This window comes from Topomyia yanbarensis, chromosome 2 (genome assembly GCF_030247195.1).
Source record: "Topomyia yanbarensis strain Yona2022 chromosome 2, ASM3024719v1, whole genome shotgun sequence".
In the NCBI taxonomy this organism is placed as follows: domain Eukaryota; kingdom Metazoa; phylum Arthropoda; class Insecta; order Diptera; family Culicidae; genus Topomyia; species Topomyia yanbarensis.
Window position 1 is genome coordinate 231,191,977 of NC_080671.1, and position 19,686 is coordinate 231,211,662.

The window sequence follows — 19,686 nt, forward strand, 5'->3', positions numbered from 1 at the left end:
GAGATCAAATGAATGTAATGGATCAAATGAATAAAAAGAATGGAATGAACAAAGAAAATAAAATGCATAAAATTGATAAAATGAATAAAAAAGAAAAAAATGAACAGAATCAAATGCATTGATTGAAATGAAAAATTAAAGGATGTTAAAAGGTGATAAATTAATAGAAATAAAAAAAATTGTGTCAAATAAATTATTTGGATGAAATGAATAAAACTGAAAAAATACTCAGATTAATAAAATGAAGAAAAAATCTGGAAAAAATAAATAGAATGCAATAAATGAAAACAGTGAATAAAATAAGTTAAATGAATGATATGAGTAAAATGCACGAAAAGAATAAACTGTTCAGAGTGAATCCAAATGATGAAAAGAATAAGAATAAAGTAGATAAAATGAACGCAAATGAACGATAAAAATAATAAAAAGATGCTGAATAAAATAATTAATTAAAATGCAATGACCATTTAAAGTTAAAGTTAAAAAACATTTTTGAAAATAGATAACCCAATCATGAATTTAAGAACCATTGCATCAGAAAGTTATGAAATGTTTTTGAAAATCGTATCTTCTGAGAAAAGGCTAATTAATATACAATGGGCTTTCTAGGGCTTCCATCTCTTTTTTGTTTTAGTCTTTTCGTTTTCACGCTTCATTACTTGACGGCGTCTTTTTTAAGATTATCTGGTGTTTCTAAATTATTGATGGACTTTAATTATTTATCAGGAACCTGGACGTTCAATTTGCTTTGGAATTCAAAGTTTACTTTTTGGTCACATACATATTCCCGAAAAAAATGTGCTGAATAGAATTTGCTGGTCTAGTAATTTAACGCGCAATTGAATATAGTATAGTGAGACAAGGTCACATGTGCTTTCAAGCCCCTTGAACAGAGAACGAAAGAGGAAGAAATTTTCATTTGCATTAAAATAAATAGTGTGAATTGTCTAGGCTATGTCGACAGCATAAAAGGCGTGCATTCAATTGATAACAATGTAGTTGGGGTGGCTCTGTCGAAAGTGAAAAAAGCGGCTTATGGTGAACGCACGATTTATATGAGGTGGATAACTACTTAAATTTCAACTTTTAATAACACGAAATGCTGACCATTTGGAAGGGTCTTCGGCAAACTAGATCAGAATGTCAAGGGCTTTCTGATGAAGAACAGGCTGATGCAGAATTATCCCACCAGGTGGCGCTAGGGAGTAGGCAAATGACCTATAGTTTACTTATATATTGGGTCGTATCTCATGATCAGAAATACTTAGCGGGGTGGACACTACGACAAAGTAAATCATAAGATCCAGGGCTTGTCGACGGAGACTATTTTAATTTAGAATTTTTCCACTGTGTGGCGCTAAAGTGTCTGAGAATTTCCTATTCATTTGATATTGGGTCATATCTCGTGAGTGGAAATACTTGTCGGAATAAAGTCTTCGGCAAAGTAGACTATAGAATCAAGGGCTTGCCAACGGACAACATATTCGAAATTCTTCTCCTGTGGCGCTAACTCATATAAAAATGTCCTATTCTGTTTTCATTAGGTTATGCTAATGAAACGACTAAAAAGAATTTTTTGATTTAGCTTGTATTTTTTGTATTATCCGTATTATGAAAACATTGGAAAAATGTAAGAAAATAGACAGCTTTCGTTTACGTTTTGTTAATTGTTGATGGGTTTTCATAATTAGAACACTAATCGATTCTAAAAATAGCCAGTAAAAAATTTGTTATCAAATTTATCTGTGTATTTTATCAGCACATTATTGAAAAATCCGTAAATATAGAATAAATAGGGATAAACGTATACAATTATCCCAAATTTTCGCAAGACTTTCCCTAACACGGAGCTCATCTCGACATTGATAAGCATTCAATACATTCCATCGCTTGATATAAAAGGAATATTTTTGACCGAATTCCTTTATTGTCATGCCTGCTCTGCTGGCAGAACCAATTAGATTATCGCTACTATTGCTTGTAGGATAGCTGTTAGATCTTTTATTTGACACGAGCTACAGAAAAGGAATGTTTATCTGTTATTAGTTATTAGCAAACCGTCCTTATTAGGACGAATATATAATGGAAAGCGAATTCAATTAGAAAATTTAATTAATTTGTATTAATTTGTATTAAGTTTGTGCTTGTTAATTCTGTTCCTTTCCCATTGAATCTAATATAAGCAAATATTCAGAATCATAATCCCCGATGATTTCTTCAAAACCTATAAGAAAATTAGTGAATATGACAACCCTGCCACTAAGCGAAAGCCACACCAAAAATGCTGCATTTTCAATGTGAATGCGGTCATGTCTTGTACACAACCCTTTAATATTTTTGTCTACGTTTCCGACAGTCAGTGTAACTGTAACAACACAGATATCGCTCAGATGTGAGCTCCGATATGAGCCACGCGTCAATAGTCTTATTTGCAAGAATGCAGGAACGAGGCTTTTCACGTGGGTTAGTCATGTCTGTCTTGTTTTAAGCAATGTTCTTGTTTAGCGACACTTTGCAAGCTGTCGCGGTAATATTTCACGGCGGACTTTCGTTTAAGCAGCAGACACGGACTGACGACGATTTCGGTGGGAACGTGGTTGTTCTCTTGGGAACGTGGCTAATGTCGGATGCACAACGGAGCAGAAAAAATTGTACTTGATCGTTCGATACTTTTAATTCAACTGAAGGTTTTACAAATTCATCGTAGTTGTGCGTGTATATTCAGGAGCGTAAGGTATGTATGAAAGCTGGAATGGGGCATAGAGTGTACCGGGTGTTACAATAGGGCAGTAATTTATTTTCAATTTAATTTAAGTTGCATGTTCAAACTCCAAACATGCCGGTGCCCGTTGAAACTGTCCGTTTCAAGAGCTATTCAGAGACTTGTCGACGTGCTATGGGATTGTTTGTATGGTGGGATGGTATCCTATTTCTCTTCGTCTTCTTCTGAATCGATGGGGAGCACAGAGATTTCGGTGATCGCTTTCTTGTATCGTCCCGTTGCTGTTTTTACGACGACAACGCGAACATGCTCTTCTGAACCGAGAATCGTTTCGACAATCCGCCCCAAGGGCCAGTGAAGCGGTGGTGTGTTGTCTTGCTTCAGTAGTACCAGTTGACCAACCCGAACATCCATAGTAGCTTGCTTCCACGTAGACCGTTGTTGTAGCTGGCTTAAGTAGTCTCTAGACCAACGCTTCCACAAACCTTGAACAGAGCGTTTCATGTCCTGCAAGCGGGATAAACGGTTAATTTTCAAATCGGACAGTTCGGGCTCAGGAATTGAGAAGAGAGGTTCTCCGATTAGGAAGTGCCCCGGAGTTAGAGCGGAAAAATCATCGGGAGAATCGGACAGTGGGGTTAATGGACGGGAATTGAGGATTGCTTCTATTTGGGTTACGGCGGTCAGGAGCTGGTCCATGGTGAACGCATTGCAGCCCATGATGCGTCGAAAGTGGTATTTGAACTACTTGATTCCCGCCTCCCATAATCTACCGTAGTGGGACGATCGGGCTGGGATGAAGCGGAACACAATTTCACGGTTGATGCAGTAGTTGTCCCAATCCTTGGTCTGGAACTGTTCACGGAAAGCTTGCGTGCAGCCTTGAGCTCACGATCTGCCCCGACGAAAGCAGTCGCATTATCGCAGTGCAGTTCGAGCACTCGGCCACGACGTGCCACGAAACGTTTAACGGCGTTAATACACGCGACCGACGTCAGATCGGCGACGACCTCGAGGTGCACTGCCTTCACCACTAGACACACGAATAATGCGACGTAGATTTTTATCGAAGCTTCTCTCCTAACCAACGGACAAACGAGAAACGGCCCACAGTAGTCCATTCCCGAGTAAGTGAACGCTCGAGCAGGTGTTATGCGTACTTATGGAAGGGGTGCCGTTTGCTGGAATGTTGGCCGCGGATTGCTCCGACAACATGTTATGCATCTACCAACAACCTGGCGAGCGAGACGTTGACCCCGGAGCGGCCAGAAGCGTTGTCGAATAGTTGCCAGTGGAAGAGTTGGTCCAGAGTAAAGAGTTTGGATGTGCAATGAACTAGCAATCAACCAGCTAAGTTTGTGATCCGCTGGTAATATCATTGGACAAAGAGTGTTGTACGGTGCAGTTTTATATTTTATTCGTCCATCAAGCCGGAACAATCCAAATGAGTCCACTAGACAGGTTATAGATTTTAGCTGTGATTTCGAGCCTAGTTCCTTCGAATTAACTGGGCTCCCTCGACGTTCTTGATATAGCCGTACTTCGGTTGGAAAAGCGGTTGCCTGTGCTAAACGAACAAGAATTTTCAAAGTGAACTGACAATTGTTAGGCGTTAAAGGCCCTGTGATCCGATCTTTCTTCGGCAACTTGCAGTTGTTGTAGAAGCGATAGCAAAATGAAACCGTCTTGATCAATTTAGCGAGATCAGAGTACCTGTCGAACAACGATGAGTCAACCTGGCTGACGAGAAGGGCAACGACGACGTGCGATTCGTCTTGGATTGTCTGTGTAGAGGGCTGAGAAATAATAGATGGTGACCATTGCTCTACAGGAGTAGTGACGTAGCTCGGTCCATGCCACCATAATTTGTCTTCAACAAGTTGACTTGCTAAGGCACCACGAGAAATTCGATCGGCAGGATTTAATTCGGTGGGAACGTGCCTCCACTGCGATGCTTTGGTCAAACGTTGAATTTCCGCCACACGATTTGAGACGAAAACCTTCCAGGTGTTGGATGACGACTTGATCCAGTGAAACACGATCATAGAATCAGTCCAGTATGTGACTGAATTCGAATACTCGATTGTTCTGCGAAGATGGTCGATCAGTTGACTTCCTAAGAGCGCGGCGCAAAGTTCCAGTCTAGGAATGCTCTGTCCTCGAAGTGGAGCGACACGAGCTTTGGAAGTAAGTAATCGGGAGTGAAGCCTTCCAGTCACATCTGGTGAAACAACGTAGATGCAGCATCCGTAACCTCGCTTGGACGCGTTGCAAAAGCAGTGTAAACTATATTCACGGCTGGCGTTGAATATTACCCTACGTGGAATTTCTAGTGAACGAAGTAGGTGTACATCTGAGCGGTAGTTCGTCCACCAAACACTGTGTTGCTCTGACAGCTCCTCATCCCACGTCAACGTTTCCGCCCAGAGTGTTTGTACGAACATTTTTGCATTCACTACTACAGGTCCGAGAAGACCAAGGTGATCGAAAAGACTGGCCATTTTGGAGACGACAACTCTTTTGGTGACTACATCCAGTTCTTGCATTACTGGTATTTTGAATTTGAAAGTATCCGACTTAGAGAACCACAATAGGCCTAATGTTTTTACCGCAGCTGAACGATCGATTTCCAATTCGGGAGCCGATTCCCACAATTCCGGTGGAATACTTGAGAGTACGGATGGGTCATTGGATGCCCACTTCCTGAGCACGAAACCGGCTGATTTCAGCATCTCCATTAGTTGTTGACACGCATTGCTAAGTACATGATGGTCATCATGCCCTGAGAGCACATCGTCGACATAAGTCCCTTTCCGAATGATCGGGACTGCAAGTGGGAAGCGTTCTCCTTCATCGGTGGCCAACTGGTTCAGGATTCGCGTAGCATGATACGGTGAACAGGCGAGACCATAAGTAACGGTCTTCAACTGATAGGTATGGATTTCTTCTGACGTATCTTTTCTCCATAGAATTTGTTGATAACGGCGGTCTTGCGGATTGACCCAGATCTGCCTAAACATTTTCTCCACATCAGCAGTAATGGCGTAGCGTGGCAACCGAAAGTTAACGACAGTTGAGTATAGAGTTGGCTGCACGGTGGGAGCAGAAAATAAAACGTCGTTGAGCGATAGCTGGGTCGAACCTCGACAGGATCCATCGAATACCACTCTAATCTTCGTAGTTGTACTGTCTGGACAGTGGATGGCATGGTAGAGTAGGAAGAACTGAAGGCTACACGACGCGCGCGAAATCACCTCCATGTGACCTAACCTGTGATACTCGTCCATGAAGTTACAATATTCCTGACGAAGATCTTCATTTTCGGCAAACTTTTTTTCCATCGACAGGAGCCGGCGTAGCGCTGGAATGTACGAATCGCCAATCAAGGATAACATTTCTTGTCACAACGGAAGGCGAACCGTATAACGTCCATCCGAACCACGAGAAACCGTTTCAGTGTAGTAATCTTCACAAACTTGCTCATAGGAGGTAAATGCTCTACCGTCATCGAAATTTTCAACCTCCCAGAATCGTTCAAGCTGAGAATCCAGAAGATCGTCTGTGCAGACGTGGCTGCTTTGTACGCTATTTGGCTTAGCAACTGGCTCCATAACCTTTCCGCAGACAATGTATCCCAAAACTGTCTTTTGAAGAAGCGCGTATCCATCCTCACGTGAAATTTGTTGATTCTCGAGCAAGGTAAAGAAGAGCTCAGCACCGATAATAATATCAATCCCCTGACAAATGTTGAATTAGGGATCGGCGAGCGGGAGATTACGTGGGATTTTCCAGCGCGTAACATCAATATGATGACTTGGTAGTGAAACGGTAAGCTTTGGCAAGATTAAACAATCGAGACTATATTCGAAATTACCGAAGCGAGAAGCGAGCGACATGATGCACGGTGACGGTGGATTGGTCGATACCACTGACCGGCGAATTCAGCTTGGAACGCTTCAAACGAAGCCGTTGATATAGCTTCGGTGATGAAACTAGGTTGAAAACCACTGTCCAGGAGTGCCCTGGCAAATTGATAAGTATTATCTGCATCTTTGACTTTGATAATTGCCGTGGACAACATCACAATATTATTACGCACTTTCGGATTCACGTTTGTACTTTGACAGGAGGTATATGGATGGTGATTTGTTACGATACCGAACAAATTATCAACCGACGACGGGGAGGGAGCTATACCGACCGAAAACGAGTGCGACGACGACGGGACGGCGAGTGGTGAGGCTACCGAATGCCCAACCGTATTGGCATTTGCGACCGGCGATTGCACGACTGGCGAACTGAATGCTTCTGCGGGCTGATATGTTAGCGCAGATGTCAGATGGCCTCTACCTGCCGAAGACTGAGCAGCCACCGTTGGTACGGGCGGCAAATGCAGCAAAGAATGATTTTTGGCGCAGGATTTACAGGAGCCACTGGAGCAATCTTTCGAAAGATGGTTGCCTTTGAGGCAGTTAATGCAAAGCCCGTGCTTCTTGACGAATTCAAAACGTTGTTGTGGTGTGAGGTTGCGGAACTGGTCGCACTGGAACAACAAATGGGCTTGCTTGCAACTTGGGCACTTGGGAATATTCTGAGACGCAACGTGGACTGTAGCGAGGCGAGGCTTAAATGGTTTTGTTTCTGAATGGGCATTTCCATTGTGGGAGAGCGTTAGGGTTTGTAAAATTCGCGATCTTTTGTGCACAAAATCAAGAATTTGCTTGTAGGTTGGTCTGTCCACTTCAGACGTCTGAGTTTCCCACTCTCGTAGCGAAATGGAATCCAAACAACTACTCAGTCGTTCGATGAGAAAAGAATTCCAGTGATCCTCAGTGTTCTCAAGTTTGTCCAGCAAATGAACATGACGATCGAATTCATCGGCCAATTCCGACAGTCCTGAAGACGATTCCCTTTTTAAGGAAAAAAGTGCTAACAGTCCAGACATGTTCCGTTTAATCAGGAATTTTTTTTTCTCGTACCCTTCCCGCAAAATTTTCCAAGCAACTGTATAGTTGTTGGCCGATAATTCGAGCGGCAAAAGTATGCCAGCCGCTTCACCGGAAAGTGTTGCACGCAAATAATGTAGTTTTTGAACTGCCCCAAGTTGCGGATTATTATGAATCAACGACACAAAAGGATCGCGATATTGTACCCAATCGTCAAGTTTCCCAGAAAACTGCTTTAATGAAATTTCTGGCAATCGCATGTTTGAAACTGGTTGCGCTTGCACCATTGGTGGCATCGACGGCAACATAGGCCGTGCAGGACGGCGAGGAGGTAATTTACCCTGCAAGGACGCTTTCAGTACAAAGTACATGTTTTGAAACTCACGACGTTCATCCTAAAAAGAATCTTCCGCATCTTCCAAGACTTCTATTTCGTCTTATATTGCTTCGAATTCGCGCCACAAGTCATCTAAACGTTGAATTCTGACCGGCAGTTGATCAATGTGAGCGGGATCATATTGTTCGTCGAACGTTTTAATCAGTTCGGCTGACCCCAAGACATTAGTTCGTCGACGGTATAATAATTTTAATTTTGTCATCTTTGTACTGGATAGTTTCGGCCTTCTTGGCGGAGTCAATTTACTTTCATACACCGTCACCAAAATATTAAAAGCGTTACCTTGTTTTCCGGCTTGGGGTATACGGGTCACTTAACCTCACCAAATAGAATATCCCGCTGGGGCTACGAAAATCACAGAGTTTGTTCCGCTTTATCGCTCGACGAATGACTGCTGCTGCTGACGATTTCGTTTAAGTAGCAGACACGGACTGACGACGATTGTGGTGGGAACGTGGTAGTTCTCTTGGGAACGTGGCTAATGTCGGATGCACAACGGAGCAGAAAAAATTGTACTTGATCGTTCCATACATTTATTTCAACTGAAGGTTTTACAAATTCATCGTAGTTGTGTGTGTATATTCAGGAGCGTAAGGTATGTATGAAAGCTGGGATGGGGTTTAGAGTGTACAGGGTGTTACAATAGGGCAGTAATTTATATTCAATTTAATTTAAGTTGCATGTTCAAACTCCAAACAGCTGTGTTAAGTAACTTTCCAAAATAGAAGTTTCCTTTATGGAAATACGGTTCTTGAACCAATGCGATGGAAGCTTTACCTACCTGCATGAGTCGAGATAAATCATAGTTACTGTACGTTTATACTGGAGATTGATTTGTGCTATTCTAACCATTGATGATTGAGAACTTTACAATTCATTTCCAACATAAATTGCACAACAACTAGAGGACACCAAGCGAGTTGGGATGTTAACGCATTTAGCGAGCCATATCAGGTTTAAATGAGACACGATCATTTGATTCCAACGATTTGCGAAGAAAATAATGGTCCACTGTGTCAGAGATTCGCATAACACAGTAAAGGCAAAACCAAAAATGCTCCGTGCGCGACTGGCATATTCTAGACCCTCCAGTCATCAAGTCCTCGGCATGGAACTACACCTTCACTTAGGGTCTCCTACATTCATTCGCCTCCTACGACATGTGAGCAGGATCCCAGTGGCTTAATTCTTGGCCGGATACCACACGGCCTCTGGGCAGGTTCAACTGTGCACATCGAAATTTGATAATCGAAACTCAACAAAACTTTACCGAACCACCATCAGCCAACAAAGTCTCAGCAAACCCCCAGCCAACAAAAATTCGGCAAAATTAAGCGGATCATCGGTGAAAAAACGGTGCGTAGAGTGCACGTTCCGCTGCGTAATGCAGCATACTAGGGAGTTCGCCCAACTCTTCCCAGGCTCCGTTCGCCATTGAGAATATTTTAAACCACCTCAACAATTTTACCCATAGCACGGGTCGCATAACACTATGGAATTGGGGTTCCCTGTTTGGTGGATTTTTACCACTGGAACAGGTAGTCCGTAGTGTAATTCTTAGCCGGTTGAAACAACCACTATCGATACTACACGGCTTATCTAGGCTGTTCGGAGAAAGAAGCTGACATTGAAGGACAACTTCCACAGATGGCCGAACAGTCGGTCCCATATAACATATTATAATAGAGAGAATAACAATATTCGATCTATCTGACAATTACAACTTCTCACAACTATGTTATTTTATATTATTTTATATGGATACCAAATTGATTTATCGGCTGCCTTGTGATACGTCTGACTCTGTAAAGTAAATACATATCCCAAGTAACAATTAAAATGCCTCGGGGATTTATCATTGTTTTATTCTGGTTTTATAAAGGAATCCTTGAAACCGGTAATTTTATTATAGTTTTATGCAGCTGTCATTTCACTTGTTCCTAAATTTCACTATAAAGCTATGTTATGACTCCCACGATAAAGCTTTAGGTAAGTTTATATAGTGGTTGTGAAACGGTTTTATATACTTTGTTAAAACTGGAATAAAACTAACATACAACAAGAAATTAAGTTATAAGACAGTTTTATCGCAGACTATTGCACGTATTCAGGTTTTGGAATGTCTATATTAAAACCTCTTTAAAATAATTACTCTTATGAAGGCATGAGCTATACTAAGGAGTTATAAAATTGAAGCTCGAATCTTTGTTTACTTGCATGTAATATAGTAACTGTAGTGCAACTAAATTACTTCGAACATACCATTTGGAAATGGAATTCTTCCTCAATTTCTTTTGACCCAAAGCAGAATACGAACCAAGACAGGATTATTTCATCTTTGCAGGTTAACTCTTAAGAATTTCTGAACAACCGCTGACAGGATTGGTTTGTTTTTCTCGTTTCTCCAGGATCAGGTATCTGCTACGTATAGTTACTATATTCATAGTTAGGCGGAGACACTGAGCGGAGCCAATTGAACATGTCAAATGGCGGAGCCAATCGAGCATGACGTCACATAATATGTTCTCTTTGGATGTATATGGAAAAGGTATTGTGATTATTGTCATAATTATTTTACTCTTTTCTTGTGTTATCGAGTGCAGAGAAACGAAAAGAACAAGATTTTTTTTGTAACACAAAGAGATATTCGCACAAGTATGAAATCATTTCATCAGATCTGCGAATTGGTTTTCCATTCGTACATGTGAAGTTCTTACTCACGACGACAATGAAATCATTAAGCTAGAGCTTGAACATTGGCATGGGTTGCCAGTGTTTTCTTCCTGGAATAAGAGCTGCCAGTTTTCCGGCTTTTGTGTCCGCCTAACTCTATATATAGGAACTCTACTGCTACGCCGCCATGATTGCAAAGCCAAGATCTAAAACGTCGTGTTAAGGTTGATCCACAATGAACATAATCGATTACATTCGACACAACTTTGTAATGTTCCAGTTCGTTTAATTTGTTGGTATCCTCACGAAAAGTTTTTGTTATTCACTGACAACACTTTTCTTTACTTTTCGGTCCAATTTTTTCACTTTTCGACAAACATCTAAAGATCGAGTTATACCGTACGGTGTATGATTAGTGCGGAACGAGCTTCAAGAAAATGAGCAGAACAATCTGAACTGTCAATGGGGCCCATAATTTGTGTGCCTGCTGAGATGTTGACTTATGTCAGTTCAATGCAAACGGGATAGGGGTGCCATATACGTGTCCAGGATGATTATCAAGATAGTAAATAAAGGTGAGAGCTTTTTTGTGCGTGCTGATGCAGTTGTCAATCACGAGAAGCTCATTAATCATTAATTGTTTAATTTTTAAAACGATTTACGATTTGGTTACTTATGTTGATGCTAGAAAACACATTTAACAAAATAACATTCGTTTGAAAAATAAGTAAATATCGAAATTAGATCTTTTGTGAAAATTATAACATTATTGATAATTAAATAAAAGCTGGTAGTTGATTCAAAGGGCATGGTGATTTTAAATATTGAAAGCAGCAATGTGATAAATTGACTTTCATTATTTCTAGGTGTGATGAAGAATACGTCAATTACAGTGGCTAAATTATCTGGGAGGGTTGCAATGATTTGTTTTTGACTGTTTACAAAAATTGACTTTGCCGACAAAAACAGCCGTTGCAACAATTTTAAAAACCACTTCTCGCATTATATTACAAAAAAGGAAGTCCATCTGCGTTTTAGTACTATAAACAATAAGCTCATACAAATGCATTTCGGTCTAGGGTCAGACCACTCTAGAAATGCATAACAAATTTGAATCCAATTTGAAAAAACGCATTTCATTTCCATTTTTGCATCAACTTTCATTCTTTTGCCGAAACATTTGTTCAACAAGCGTCTTACGCTGATCTACTTCATTCGAAACTTTGTTGGAGTTAGTTAGAGTTAGTTTGTGGCAGGGCTTTGACGTCTTACACGCAACGCAAAATGCCTTTCAAATTTCTATTTTGATGGAAAGTAAATATTTAATTTCGTTGATTTCTCGACAAACGTATGATTACGGCCTAAAAGCCAACTGTCAAAATCCACTTTGAATGGATATTCCGGACAAACCGTTACTAGCCGAACACAGTTCACAACAGCTTATGAAAGAGAAAACTTTTCTCTTTCGGTTACTATAAACATCTGTGATTGACGCGTAACGGTTTGTCCGAAATTTCCATTCAAAGTGGATTTTGACAGTTGGCTTTTAGGCCGTAATCATATATTTGTCGAGATTTTTAAAAAAGCATCTCAAGAGATCTGTCTCTAGATTTCGGTACACAATTTGAAGAAAATTTCTGCGAACCTTCATCGAACGAGGACTATTGACAAATCTCGTGCTCGATTGGAATGACACTGACAATAAATGGTGAACGCAGTATAAAGATGGCGAGTATTCAGTATGTTTATTTTAATCCATTGCGCTACTCAAATTTGACAACCGCACCGTTACATAGTAAAAACCCCCACCTTTCATTTACCATCCTGGACAAAGTCACTGTCAAAAGAATCGAAACCAGCAAGCTGTGATTTAGTCCAGCATAAAACTTGTCACTCTCAACATAGATGCAGAAGTGCCATGATAAACACGCTTGCTATATGAATTGCTCAGTTATGACCGTTTTAGGAGGAATTGTCTTATGAAAGAATTATTCAACTATACCAAGTTTTATTAAAAAAAAAATGTCGCCTTGAAGCAAAAATAGCAAATTGCAAAGTAAAATTTCTCAAATATACGCCTTCTTGTTCGTATGAAGGGTGGAATCAAACGTTTTGAGACATTTTTTGAAAGAATCTGCACTTTTTAACAAAACAATTAACATTTTTTACCAAAACTTAGTTGTTTCAATATTTGCAGAAAAATATTACCGAATGCTTTTTTTAGTAGAATTCATGGGGCGCATTTATTTTGCGTTGCTCTTTCATGATGTTTTACCATAAATCCTAAACGTCATGCCTTCAAACACGCATGGATGTGTTATGAACAATAATAAAGTTCTTTTATTCAGTATTCTGAAAAAATGTATACCTTACAATATGACATTTTGTTCGATGATTGGCATCATGCGTTGTTAAGGAATAAAACCACGAGAAAATTTTATTGAATACATCTAATCAGTGAAAAAATTCAGGTTAAAACTGAAAGTTCTAACATGGATAGCATAAGAAGTTTTATGGACTTCTTCAGGAAGACTTTAAATAGTTTTATGATGGTTTAATAGCGCTCATATAGTGGTTTACCACACTGCTAGGTCAGGCGAAGGTTTTATGCTGTTGGTTTAATATCACACCTAAAGAGTAGAATAGAACTGTAATAAAACAATTACTCCTATGATAGTTTGCATAACAAGTTCTATTGATTACAATAAAACTGGGCCAATTTGTCATAACATGCGTTTATAGCAGCCTGTAGGAAGTACATAGGACCATAAGGTTAGCAAGGGAGGTTTTAAATATTAGTTTTATTAAACGCTATAAAGCTTCAATATAACCAAAATTGTTACTTGGGATGAGTACGCCTGGTGTGCACAGACCGATTACTTGACAAGGGGGCTAAGGGGGCAACCGCCCGAGCGTCAAAATCATGGTGCGGCATTTCCAACTAAACAAATTTCTACGCTTGAATTTATATCACGGTGTTCCTAAAACCATTATTAACAAAAAAAAATGGCCATAAATTAATGGCATTCGAAAGATACAGTATCCAAGCATCTTCTCAGTGAATTTCAAAATGATCCATCGAGGGATTCGAGAGAAATTGCAACTTGAAGTTTTATGACACGTTTCATAAGGCTACCAGCAAACACTCACGGGTTTGGTCCTATCTCTACAAACAAAATTTTTTTTGTTTACTTATTTAGCACATTCGAGTAATCAAGTATATCTCCTGTAAGTTTGAAAATATTTCATTGACGGAATCGAAATTTATAACGGTTTGGATGTTGTATACGGTCATAGATGGGTTTTCTACCAGACTTCAAGCGTGAATCCATGTTTGTCCATTGACTATTTAGATCCTGACCATTTAATTACATAAATATAATGTACAAAAGGTGTTATTTATATGGTGCACTGAAAAAATATGAAAATTGGGTTGTCTACCAAACGTTAAATATAATGTGAAAACTAAAAAAATGAATGAAAGTTGGAATGTTTACTTCAAAAGGCCATATCTCAATGGTTTGTTGACCGGTTCTAATTATTGTTTTCATTATTGAACAGGTAAACGTTTCATTGTTAATTTACATTAAGATCAGGACGACGGATGCGATCGAACAAAATTATACACATATTGCTCAATCTCAAAAGATTCAACTGAGATGAGTTTCCGAACGTACTGGAAGTAGTGGGAGTATGTAGACCAAATTGTTGGGATTAAACCAGGGAGCTCTATCATATACAGAGTGTTTGGTTCATGGTTATGAATCTCTCGAGCGGTGGTAGAGAATCATATATGGAGACAAAATGGTCTACACAAACTATCAAATCTCAACTGTTACAAAGTTATTGAACTTTTTTTGTAAACAATTTGTTTGTGTTCAAATGTCTCAAACTCAAAAAGTATACTTTGTATTTTCAATCTTTTAATTCCATTGGAAAGGTATTTCCTTTCCTGTTAAATATCGGGTGCGTTGGTCCAGTATAGTTGATAAGACAATCGGTCTAATAAGTATATTATAGGTTATAGAAGGTTAGTTTCACGCGGTAGCGTATTCGATCGAAGAGTTTTTTGGAGTGAGTGAGCCCGGCGATTAGCACTGGGTAAACAAACCAGCATTTTTTGTACACTCATTTCTAGACTGAAGGATATCCGAGAACTTAACAACGATAAGGCCGTTGGGAAGGGCGGAATCTCGGGTGAACTTCTAAAAGTCTAAAAAGAGATCTGCTGTGAGAAGCAATCAACTCCGTGGTGGGACGCGTGAAATAAAAAAATGCCTTCGGATTGGTTGAATGGCCTCACACGTTCTATCTTCAAAAAGGGCTACAAACTCGAACATAATATCTTTCGAGGCATAAGTCAATGACGCCTACAAGCTAGTCTCTCGTGTTCTGTCGAGGAGATTGCGCCTGTTGGCTGAATGCTCTGATGGCAAACATCAAAGTGGGTTTCGAGATGGACGATCAACGATGGACCCAATGTTTACCTAGCGACAAATGTTTAGCTAGCGACAAATTCTGCGAAATTGTCATCTGTTTGTGGATTTCAAGGCGGCATACGAATCAGTAAAACGAAATGAACTGTGGCAGATAACGCTGGAGCATGGTTTTCCGACAAAACTGATTAAGCTGATTCATATGGCACTGGATGGGATAAAATCAAGCGATACGAAGATCTGATGTACAAAGGAATGGAACTATCATCAAGAGATATCACATGCTTCTTGGCTTCGTGATGGACATAGACTTCATTGCCGTTGATTGCAGAGCAGTGAAAGAGGCATTGTTGCCTTTTAAAAGGGAAGCTGCAAGAGTCGAACTGATTGCAAATTCTGACAAGACAAAGTAGATGGTAGCAGGTAGAGAACGTGGCAGTCGTGTTGGGTTCTAAATGGAAATCGATGGGGTACGGTACGGTACAACAAATTTGTATATCTTAGAACACTAGTGACATATGATAACGATGTTAGCTGTGAAGGAAAAATGCATGTTGCTACTGCGAATGTGGTTTACGTAGTAAGCTGAAGTCCCATAGCCTAAGGATGCGCGCAAAACTTGCTCTATTCAAATCGTTGATACTCTCTGTTACGTGTTACGGCCATGTGGCATGGATTTTGAAGGAAGCAGACAATCGAGTGCTCGGTTTGTTTGAGAAAAGAATTCGGAGTTCAATACTAGGCAGCACAATTAAAAATGGAGAATGGCACAGTCGCATGAACCCACAACGATACCAAGGAAGGAGCGCATGCAGTAAGCGTTCATGCAGGTTGTGAACTGGCGATCCAAGATCAAGTAAACTGTAACTCCAAAATACATTCAATTATGATTCGGATTATCTAGATTGTTCGGTAACTAGGACACTAAGATAATAATGACGACTGTTGATTTGTTACGCAAATTTGAAATCATGGCAGATGCATTTTGGCCGCCCTTTTACCTAGGGTTGTACAGATTAAAATGTCGTTAGTAGATATCTGGTAAGTCAGAAACTGCGTAATTGCCGGTTCTTGAAGCCCTGTCAAAAAAAATGCGGACGAACATGGTCAGGCGATTTAAAAAGTTTGACGTTTGACTCAACTCGCCTGTACTAATTGCCCCTAGGAACAAATGCAATTTGCGAATGCGATTTAAAGGCAATTTCAATACTTAGACAAATTTTCTGGCGGCTGAAATGGACTTGGTTGTTCTTTGCGTTTTTCAAACATGGCGGTTCATGTTTGGCTTAAGTTTAAAATTGTTTTTTTTTAAACAATTGGCGCGTTCCCGCTTGTATTTTGTTTGTTTAGTGCACTTAATTTAGCCAACGAATGTGGAAAATTGCGGAATCGTGTGTTAGTATAGTGGAACAAGATCTCTGAGTCTAAATGAAAGATTGTGGTAAGTTTTGGTGTGCAATACGAATTTCACCATCGATTCTTCCTATAGTCTGGTGGTGATTACCTAGTGTACCGATAAATTTATGTGAGTAGATAGTGAATCCGAAAACAATTATTATTTTTAATTTTCATATCAGGCAATTAAAGGCGATTAAATGGCGCGTTCTCTGGGCGATTTAGGGGCGATTTAAGGGCGGGTAGAGCGGCAAAAAAAAAAGACGGCGGCAAATCGCCCAAATGTTGCATATAAAATAGCCCCCTAATTGCCAGCAAATTGCTGGCAAATTGTAGGGCAATTAGCGCATCCGAGTTGGCAAATAGCCCCCCGCTAGCCAGCAACTTGCCCTTTTTGACTGGGAGGTGGTAGATGACACGTTGAAATCGAAATCCGCAAACACTTCGTTGAATGTGACGTACATGAAGAGAATCGGATCATGACCACCATACATGGAGTTCCTATGTTCCGCCAGCAAAGAGCTTCGTTGACGGAGCACACGTTCTGGTATATAGATGTGGAGTTGACCCAATAATTCCGACGTATCTAACTCTCCTAGAAGAATGTTCGCGACGAAAACTGCTTGGGCTACTCTTCTTCGCGTATACCTAATAATCTACAGCGGTCTTTGTATGGCGGAAGATTAATAGTATCCTGCCACGGAAGGCGTCTTAGTGCATAACGAACGAATTTTCTTTGAATTGCTTCCATTTTTGCTCTTCATGTTGCTTGATACGGACACCATATTACGGAGTTAGATTCCAATATCGAGGGTCATTAAATTCACTAAAAAAATTTGACATGCATAGTCGAAATGAGGTTGGAAAGTGAATGTAGAATCCAAGGTGACTTTAAGGTCACACACTTGTAGTACACGCTCAAGATTCTGATCTCCTATACAGTAGTCGTATGAAATTAGCTTGTGCAGGCGATGATACGATATTACACTGCATGATAATTGTGAATGCTAATTGTAAGCGAGTTTAAGGAGCGCCAGTCACTGAAAGTGTCCAAGAGCTGTTGTCAAGCTAAGCCATCCCTGATGCACTTGACGATCATGTATAATTTAACGCCATTAGCGTAGAATATACGACATAGTTCAATGTTGTCTTCCTGCTAAGTAATTTTGTCATGCGAGGATGGGTGTGAGAGGAGGGTGAATAACTCACGAACGAATCACTCCCTAGCTTAATTTGGTATGCCTTGTGATATAGCGGTGGTATATAGATGATGAGGTTGAGAGAGGAAGGGGTATGAGTGATGCATCGAGTGGTAGTCTAACGGAAATTAAAATGGGTGGTGATTAGTGAGGAGGAGGCGGTGTAACCCTTCTCCGTGCACCCTTAGCCACGCTCCTGTTAAAATCCAGAAACCTTATTAGGTTGGCGATTTTTTGAGTGATTGCATATCATCAAAGGTCGTTCCTTAGACATATCTCAACATGTTTTAACAGGTGAACATGTCTCTAATCGTAACAGAAAATTTGTTAACGGGATTTTGAAATAGAGAAGTATATCAAAACTGAGGAAAATTTGTAGCATGCTGCCAGGCCTGCGCAACGTAAGAATCAACAGATGGAAACATACCGGCTTGAACCTTCGTTCGAACCGGTCAAAAAGCTTGATAGCTCCTGGTTTACCTAGAGTTTTTCAACAGCAACAGTCTTTCTCAAAGTTACTTATATTTTCGCGCGATCAGTCTTTCTCAAGACTGTCTATATATTTTTGACAATTAGTCTTGCTCAAGACTACCTACTTTTTCTACTCAATCAGTCTTTTTCAAGACAAACATTTTTCGAGAACAATTCAGCCTAAAGAAATATTTAATTCTTTCGACATGCCTGGGTCCTCCCAGAAAGGCCGTGTGCCAAAAATTAAAGCTAAACGGAAAAGGATATCTTCTCCACCCGAAAATTCAATTGACTGCAGCAACTCATTCGATGTTTTACCCGAATGTGAAGCTGATGAAATTTCTAAATTTCCTCGCATTGCGCATAATGCCAATGAGAAGAAAACGCAATCACCTCCGCCTATAACAGCGATGATCTCCGACTTCAAAGCCTTTCGAACTGAGCTTTTGACGTTCCTTCCGGACGTGAAAGTCTCTTTTCAGATTGGCCGAAGAGGAGAATGTCGAGTTACTGCGTAAGAATTGATTGGCCACAAATGACTACTCCAGTATCTTACGGAGATGTTATATAAATTTTATACATGTGATTTCAAGACAGCTAGACCATTCAAGGCTGTCTTGAAAGGGCTACCACAAGGTCAAAGTTTAGATGAAATATCCAACGAATTGAAAAATTTACTTGGCTTTTCTCCTTTACAAGTTATTCTTATAATGAAAAAGTCTAGCGGCGATAACACGCCAGTACGCTCTAGAATTATCCAGGAGTTTTATTTAATTCATTTTAACCGTAATGAGGTTAATAATTTGAAAGTATTTGAAAAAGCACTCTTTATGTTCTACGTGCGAGTAAAGTGGGAACATTATAGACGACATGGGGGCAGAATTCAAAATCTGACCCAGTGTCGTAGATGCAAAGGCTTTGGGCACGGCGCAATAAATTGTCATTTGGATTCCAAATGTATGATCTGTGGTGATAAATCGCACACGTCCGTTGAAAAAAACCACAAAAATTTTCATATAGGCTAATTGTAGCGAAAATCATAAATCGAATTTCTGGGGTTGTCCTGTTCGAGAAAAAATTACAAATTCTCGTTCTAAACAACAAATAAAAAAAACGCTTCCTTTAGTACAATGGATCTAGGTAACGTAACGGAAGAAAAATTAAAATACTTGCAAGACTCTATGTTGCCTATGATGATTGCTATGTTAAATTCTACCTCCATATTTCAAGCTTTTCAAGCGGGGTGGAAGGATTCATAATATGCATACAGCCGTTGTGACCGACACTTTTTTGAACCAAATATTAAATTGAAGGGTAACTCTAATTTTGTTATTCATCGATTTGATCGAATTGTTGGATTCGGCGGAGGATTCGCAATAGCGGTTAATTGCGGGATCAAACATTCCGTTACGCCGTCTCTTGACACCAAGGTGATCGAGAGTTTGGG

At 40.0% G+C, this 19,686-nt stretch overlaps 3 protein-coding genes across 3 annotated transcripts in view; all 3 read right to left on the minus strand.

The window, feature by feature from the left end:
* Positions 1-19,686, minus strand: part of LOC131682957 (cartilage oligomeric matrix protein) — a 1,738,261-nt gene that overhangs the window by 1,607,962 nt on the left and 110,613 nt on the right. The gene's annotated exons all lie outside the window — the stretch shown is intronic.
* Positions 3,883-6,117, minus strand: LOC131680116 (uncharacterized). The gene has a single exon (XM_058960836.1). The coding sequence runs from the start codon at positions 6,115-6,117 to the stop codon at positions 3,883-3,885; it is 2,235 nt and encodes a 744-aa protein (XP_058816819.1).
* LOC131680117 (uncharacterized) lies at positions 6,124-8,039 on the minus strand. The gene is made up of 2 exons (XM_058960838.1): positions 6,597-8,039; positions 6,124-6,459 (listed from the first exon to the last, which is right to left on the minus strand). The coding sequence occupies exons 1-2, from the start codon at positions 8,037-8,039 to the stop codon at positions 6,124-6,126; spliced, it is 1,779 nt and encodes a 592-aa protein (XP_058816821.1).

Coding starts and splice junctions, on each gene's coding strand:
- LOC131680116 (XM_058960836.1), bottom strand. CDS start 6,117: ATGTTATCCTTGATTGGCGATTCGTACATTCCAGCGCTACGCCGGCTC.
- LOC131680117 (XM_058960838.1), bottom strand. CDS start 8,039: ATGTACTTTGTACTGAAAGCGTCCTTGCAGGGTAAATTACCTCCTCGC. Junction 6,460..6,596: donor GTCGCTCGCTTCTCGCTTCG/GTAATTTCGAAT, acceptor AACATTTGTCAG/GGGATTGATATTATTATCGG.